At 43.3% G+C, this 7,084-nt stretch overlaps 1 protein-coding gene across 1 annotated transcript; it reads left to right on the top strand.

Moving 5' to 3' along the window:
- The first annotated feature begins 348 nt into the window (after positions 1-348).
- On the top strand, positions 349-6,359 carry LOC311017195 (keratin, type I cytoskeletal 18-like). Its single transcript, XM_084015406.1, has 7 exons — positions 349-876; positions 2,660-2,742; positions 3,072-3,228; positions 4,861-5,025; positions 5,113-5,238; positions 5,445-5,665; positions 5,764-6,359. Exons 1-7 carry the CDS (start codon positions 436-438, stop codon positions 5,876-5,878), a joined length of 1,308 nt encoding a protein of 435 aa, XP_083871532.1. The 5' UTR covers positions 349-435; the 3' UTR covers positions 5,879-6,359.
- The last annotated feature ends 725 nt before the right edge of the window (positions 6,360-7,084 follow it).

The following is a 7,084-nucleotide window of genomic DNA, read 5'->3' as shown; positions in this document are numbered from 1 at the left end:
GGCTTCAGTTTGGACTCTTGTTTCTGCTCACAATCAGGAATAGTTCCTCAAATCCATTGTTATCCAGAAGACCTGTATTGTTGCTTTTGATATGATGTGTTTGGACTTGAATGTACTACCAGTAAAGTCCAGTTTTACTTTTGAAATTCGGCAAAATCTCTGTTATTGAATTCCACTGTGTCCTCAGGACGCTTGTGAAGGACAAAGGCAATGCTGTGAGCGGTCCTGCGGTTTAGGCTTGTGGAAAAGAGGGAGGTGACTCAGGGTGAGGGGGAGTGGTCCGAGGGGCGGACCTGAGGGCCTTCAAGGTTTATATAGTTTAACAGTTTCCCCTCTCCTCCTGCCTTGTGTCTGTGAGCTCCCAGTTCAGCATACCCAGCCTGCCGCTCTCTCATTCTCACTCTCTCTCATTGAGTCTCACACTCTCCAGCCATAATGAAAACCTCTAGGCAAAGTACATACTCTGTGCGCTCCTCCACCAGTAGCAGGGCTCCTGCTATATCAGTCAGCCGTACCTCGGCTCCTGTCTACAGGGCCAGCTCCCTCCACGGCGGGGCCGGCGGGAACCGCATCAGCATCTCCTCCGGCGTCCGCAGCGGCTTGGGAGCTGGCATGGGAATGGGCTCAGGTGCAGGGGGCTTCTCCAGCAGCGTCCAGGTGAGCAGCAGCGGCAACAGCGGTGACATCATGGGCAATGAGAAGTTTGCCATGCAGAACCTGAACGACCGCCTGGCCAACTACCTGGAGACGGTGAGGAACCTGGAGCAGGCCAACCACAAGCTGGAAGTTAAGATCAAGGAGGCTCTGGAGAAGAGCGGACCTGACTTCAGAGATTACAGCAAGTACCAGGCCATCCTGGATGACCTGAGGAAGAAGGTGAGGAGGGGAGGCGGGTGAGAGCACGTTTGCATGTTTGGCAAGTGTTGAGTAAAAGCAGGCAAGGGGGAAGTTAAATGAAGGGGGTGAGGTATGGTGAAGTGAAAGATGATACCCAGCGGGAGTTATGAGATGATAAACGTTGTGAGAAGTTTGTGTGAAATATGTCAAACAGAAAAGGGAACAAAATGTCTTGACAATATTATATTCTGCAAGCACTGAACTCAACAAGACCCCTACAGGACTCAGGGTTACTGCTTGGCACAGTGCTGCTCCAGGGGCCGGGAGGGGGGGCGGGGGGGCGGGGGGCAGCACTCCGGAAACAGTATGGTGGAGGAATGTTGGTGCATTAGGGGTCAGACAAACAGGAAAGCAGAGAGAAACAAAAAGGGAACTTTACAGGCTGTAAGAGGTCAATATGCAGGCACATACATTGTGACTTTAACTACCTTTTTCCTCTTTGTTTAACATCACGCAAACCTAACGAGCCGTTAGCTGAAGAACGGAAATGAACACGCAGTACAGTCATTGCTACCGCGGATACATGAAATAGAAGACAATAACCCAACTCACTTAATGGGAATACAATCTTTTAAGGTGGAGCTCATTAGTTTTATTTTATAAGCAATCACTCTGATAACGGAGTTGATTCGACAGTTATTCTGATACACCCAGACAAATGGATCTAGCACAGTTAAACTAGTGAATACAACCAGGAAAATAAGAATGCCAAAGAAACCAAAGAAACACTGTTGACTGAAAGAGAGGCGGAAATCCTCGTCCTGCCAGCGTCCTTCATTCAAAGCTGCATTTCTCTTTGCAGTAAATCAAGTGAAGGTTTCAAATGGAACTTTCCAGTCGGGCCCAATGGAGCAACTGGATGAACAGTTTTTTTCTTGTGGGAGCCGCACAGATATCAACATCGATGTCAAAGCCCTCATTTTAAATGCTGATACAGTAGAAATTGGAAAAGGGGGAGGCCAAGAGAGAAGAAGAATAGGGTTTTCACCATCCATTTCCCAAAATCTTGTACTTCTCAACTCTGTCTATTGTGCTAACAGCCTAGGGTCAAAGTAGCCTCATTTACCTCTGGACGGCATGCAAAAATGAAATGCCCTTCGCCCTCAGCCCCCATCTGAGTAGTCACTCCCACGCCAACATTAAAACAGCCCAATCCAGTAAAACACACACAGTCAACTACGCATGCAAACACACACTCATGCACGCGCACACACACACACACACACACACACATACACACACACACACAACCAACTGCTGACAAGAGAGATCCTGTTCTTCAGTGGTCACAGGACAGTCGCTGCCTGGCAGCCACTGATTGGCTCGTGGACTTTGTTACCTGGATACCTCCCCTTCACCCACCCAGCCCTTATCTACCCTACCGTGACTGCTAAAGCAAATACTGCAGCCATCTGGTTTATACACAGACGGCTGCATCTCATGCACATTGGACACTGACACTTTCACTCACTCTTCTCACACAAAACTATGACTACATTTGTATTTGGAATACCCTTATATGCATGTGTATCAGTTTACTGCATGTTCTGAAAAAATGTAACTTTGTCTGAAAATGTGCTTCAAACAAGTATGATCAGTTTTACTATAATTCATATTTTTTCATGTAGAATTCTTACAATATGTTTAACGAGCTAGTGGACTGTTAATTAAAGGAATAGTTCAGCTTTTGTGTACGTAGGTGTACATCCAGCTCTGGCTTGTCTGCCTTGTTTGAGATCTGAATCGCTTCTTCCTGTTCCAGGTGTTCGATGCCACCACTGACAATGCCCGTCTGGTTCTGAACATTGACAACGCTCGTCTGGCGGCCGATGACTTCAGGGTGAAGTAAGTTGTAAAACACTATAAAGCAGACAGCTGCAGGCGCTTCCTGTTTCACTGAATGGGTAGCGGGATGAATACATGTCATGATCTGTCTTGTCGTCATAAATCATTGTGTCATGAATGTAATAGCATGGCAAACACAGGTGGCAAACAGTGGAGAATTTTGAATGCTGTTCAAATACTGACCACATATATTTCAACTTAAAGGAAAGATACCTTTTAAAAAGATTGTTGGCATTGAGTTTTTCAAGAGAAGATTTATAATGTGAATGTGAGCAGTGGTACTGGGCTTTGAAGGTGTTCTCATGCCCTGCCCGTCCTGTGCTGTGTAGATATGAGTCTGAGCTGGCCATCCGCCAGTCTGTGGAGGCCGACATCATCGGTCTGAGGAAACTCATCGACGACACCAACATGAGCCGCATGAACCTGGAAAGCGAGATTGAATCCCTAAAGGAGGAGCTCATCCACCTCAAGAAGAACCATGAAAATGTGAGTACGATGGCAAAATCCAGCCCTCAACTTTAAAACCCCTGAGTTCCTGAATGCAACACCACATGTTGATACAAATGTTCAACTTTATAGTTAGGGTTGCTGCTCTTGATGAACCAGATTTTAAGAATTGACCAACCAAAAAACTCAGCCCAGTGTTGCCAAAAGTGACTAAATGTAGAGGAAAAAAAGTCTCTATGTTGGAAATACTGAGAGCCCGTCTCTACAGGCCTCCCTCCAAAGCCACTCCCCCAAAAGGATCAGAATGACCATAGAAAAACAAGATGGCGTACTTTTTATGTTTTCTTTTTGTCAGAGCATTTGATTGATTGATTGAAGATCATTTCCAAAATATAATGAAACATTATTTTGAAGAAGATTACCAACCCTCTAGGTTGAATTGGCACACAATAACATGTTTTTCCAGGTCCTCACTTCAAACCAGTGAAAAAAAGCAAGTAAAAAAAACAGAAATGCAGACATGGCATAAAGTAAACTAATTAGAGTTTCAATAAGGCCTTCCGAGGCTGGCTAAAGATAAAAATCTGAGTTAGAAAATTCAATTCAAACGTTTGTACATTGTCAGTGAAAGTCAAAGATTATTCAAAGTTTGTCTTCACGGTGTTAACATTGTTAGTGCTTCTTTCAACCAGGCCTAATGCATTTCAAACAAAAGACATGTTTAAAATACATCATTTCAACAGCCACACCCTCAGCAAGCCTGAATACATATTTGCTTATCTCTATACAATCCCCTTCACCATGTGTGGCATACAATATGTCATGTGACACACTACGCCACGACTGCAGCTGACACATCCTGACAAGGCTGCAGGGCGTTTTTTAAACAAGCTTGAGAAAACACATCAGTCGGAAGCAGGTTTGTTCCCAAATATCTTCATGTGAATTTTGTGAGAAGCCTCATCATTTTTGGCAAGAAAACTCCAAAGGATTCAAATGAAACACTGTGTTTCCTGAAGGAATGTTCGGGTTCTCCCACCTAGGACTTGTATTTTCCAAAATATCTGATCCGTCCTCTCTTCAACACATTCTCACTCCCAACTCATCACATACAGCAGCTTGGTCAGTGGCCTTCGGCTTCAAACTTGCTGGGTACCATCCAGCGTCAGTTTTGAATGTGTCAAATTACGCTCGTTACATTCATATACCTTTTTTTTTCAAAATAGACAACAACTTGTTTAAGTTTTGGAAAATTCTTTGGTTTTGGTTAAATTAGATTAAATATGTTTTAATAAGTTAAATATGCTGTTACATACGTGTGTTAACTTTATGTAACATAGTTGGGTAGGCCACGGCAAAGTAGCAACGTTATGTAGCATACGTAACAAGTTAATTAGGCTATGTAACATATGCAACATAATTATAACATAGAACCGTAGAACCAAGAAACATTACCTAACATAAGTATCGTAGTTAAGTTAGATTATGTACGTTTGTTTTTTCATGGGACACGAACACCAGTCTCCTGGGTGAAAGTCCTCCTCCCTTCGTGGACTTTATCACTCTTTATATGAAGTCAACTGATCGAGTACTCTATCCACTCGGAACCGATTGAAGTGCACTAGAATTGTGATTGTCTATGACCTGCTCTATCCATTTTTATTTCCTTAGGAAGTTATGGAGCTTCGTAACCAGATTGCCCAGTCAGGAGTCCGTGTGGATGTTGACGCTCCTAAAGGACATGACCTGGCTCAGATCATGAGTGAAATAAGGGCCAAGTATGAGAAGATGGCACTGAAGAACCAGGAAGAGCTCAAAACATGGCACGAATCTCAGGTAAACGAGTCATGAACAGGCCATCTTCTGCAAAGTCCCAATAGTGAAGTCTAATATAGATCTTTTTAATCTTGATCCTCATTTCAGATAACAGAAGTGCAGACCCAGGTCACCCAGAACACAGAAGCCCTGAAGGGAGCCCATACAGAGGTGAACGACTTGCGCAGGCAGCTGCAGACCATGGAGATTGAGCTGGAGTCACAGAGGAGCCTGGTGAGAAGCCCTCAGTCAGCACACACTTCATTAACCTCAACACACGCTGCTACCTCAGCACTCTCACTTCAAGGCTCTTGACTTTGTTGACACAAGCTTTACACTCCGGTGAACCCCTTGCCATGGAGTTGTCATCGGCAGGTTGGGTTTACCGTCAAAATTGTTAACTTGTTCTTTCTTTCCCTTTCGCTCGGTGCTGCGCTCAGAAAGCCTCCCTGGAGGGCACAGTGAGGGACACGGAGATGCGTTACAACATGGAGATCGAGTCTCTCAACAGCATTCTCTTGGGTCTGGAGGCCGAGCTCACACAGCTGCGTAACAACATTCAGCTGCAAACGCAGGAGTACGAGAGCCTGCTCAACATGAAGATGAAGCTGGAGGCCGAGATTGCGACGTACAGACGGCTGCTGGACGGGGAGAACTTCACGTGCGTATATTCAATGAGTCTATAACAGAGTTGTCAAAGCCACATTCCTAACGCAAGGTTCACCATTAAACAACTTTGTTTTTGATATTTCTATCCAGGCTCCAGGATGCCTTGCAAGACCAGAAAACAGTGAAGACCAAAGTGATGACTGTCACACAGACCCTGGTGGACGGCAAGGTGGTTTCCTCCAGCACGGAAACCAAGAACGTCTGAATACCAGAAGCAACCACCTGATACTCCCAACAATCCCTGTCCCTGCATCATGACACTAACATATTATTGGCCAAAGTTTTGATGTTTTTCTTCTTAGTCACACAGCATTAACTGTTGGCGTCTCAGCTGATGCTGCAATCAGTTTGACTTGCTGGGTAAACAGCTGTTACTCAGGCTGAGGAAATTAAAAAAAACTGGGTCAGAGGAAAACTAAATCATCTTTTATTTATTTTATCATGACTTATTTATGTATTTGTTGCGTTGACCTGCAGATGTTTTCAAAATGTCAGAATTCGAGAGATGTATGTTTTTTTTCCACAGAGAATGTAATTGATCAAATTGAATATTTCAAAGTAATAAAATAATCCAAATCAATGCCAAAAAATGTTATATGCCACCATCTTTAGTTTTCCTTCTGTCCAGTTAAGTATGCCTGTTGCACTGTGATGATCCAACATTTCAATAAAATCTGAGAAATTAATCTTGTTGTGAACACGGCGTTTTGTTTGAAACTAAAATGTACATTAGATTTAAGTTATATATCACAGTGGTCCCCAACCTTTTTATCACCACGGACTGTCAGCCTAACACTCGTGACTCTGGTCACTATGGTAACGTTTCAAAATCTGATACAGATACACCACAAAAACGAATATAAAGTGAAAGAAAATTTTAACTCACCATAACGCCAAATCTATTCAATAATACTCATTTTGCTAGCTTGTGGATTACACTTTGGCGCTCAAGTGACCGAGACGTAACCGAGAGAATCCGGTCATTTTTCAAAATAAAATTTCAAAATAAAAGATTGTTTAGACACAGATAATACATAGAACGGAAATAATTATTTATTTCTTGTGCGGCCCGGTACCAATAGATCCACGGACCGGTACCGGTCCGCGGCCCAGGGAGTGGGGACCACTGCAGACAGAGGGGAAAAAAAGAATAAATCGAGAATATTACCACTTTCACTCCCAATACCAATTCTAAAAAGAATATAATATGCTCACTGAACTCTTGGCTAGTGTCTCAACTAAACTTAACATAAATAGTCAAACATTCTTAAAAACAAGATAAAATAAAACAATGTATCTGAAAAAAGAATTGATAATTTTCAACATCAAGTCATCTTTCTTCCTGTAAAAAAAACGATGCGTGCTTATGTGAGCTAGTATTGACCAATTTCAACCAATCGTGACCAACCAT

The sequence above is a fragment of the Eutrigla gurnardus genome (assembly GCF_963514095.1).
Source record: "Eutrigla gurnardus genome assembly, chromosome: 8".
NCBI classification, from domain to species: Eukaryota; Metazoa; Chordata; class Actinopteri; order Perciformes; family Triglidae; genus Eutrigla; species Eutrigla gurnardus.
This window is presented reverse-complemented; position numbering and strand designations above follow the sequence as displayed.

Excerpts from the sequence above, each read along its gene's own strand:
- LOC311017195 (XM_084015406.1), top strand. The coding sequence starts at position 436 with ATGAAAACCTCTAGGCAAAGTACATACTCTGTGCGCTCCTCCACCAGT. Across the intron at positions 877-2,659 it reads TGGATGACCTGAGGAAGAAG|GTGTTCGATGCCACCACTGA; the intron begins GTGAGGAGGGGA and ends TTCCTGTTCCAG. Across the intron at positions 5,239-5,444 it reads TGGAGTCACAGAGGAGCCTG|AAAGCCTCCCTGGAGGGCAC; the intron begins GTGAGAAGCCCT and ends TGCTGCGCTCAG.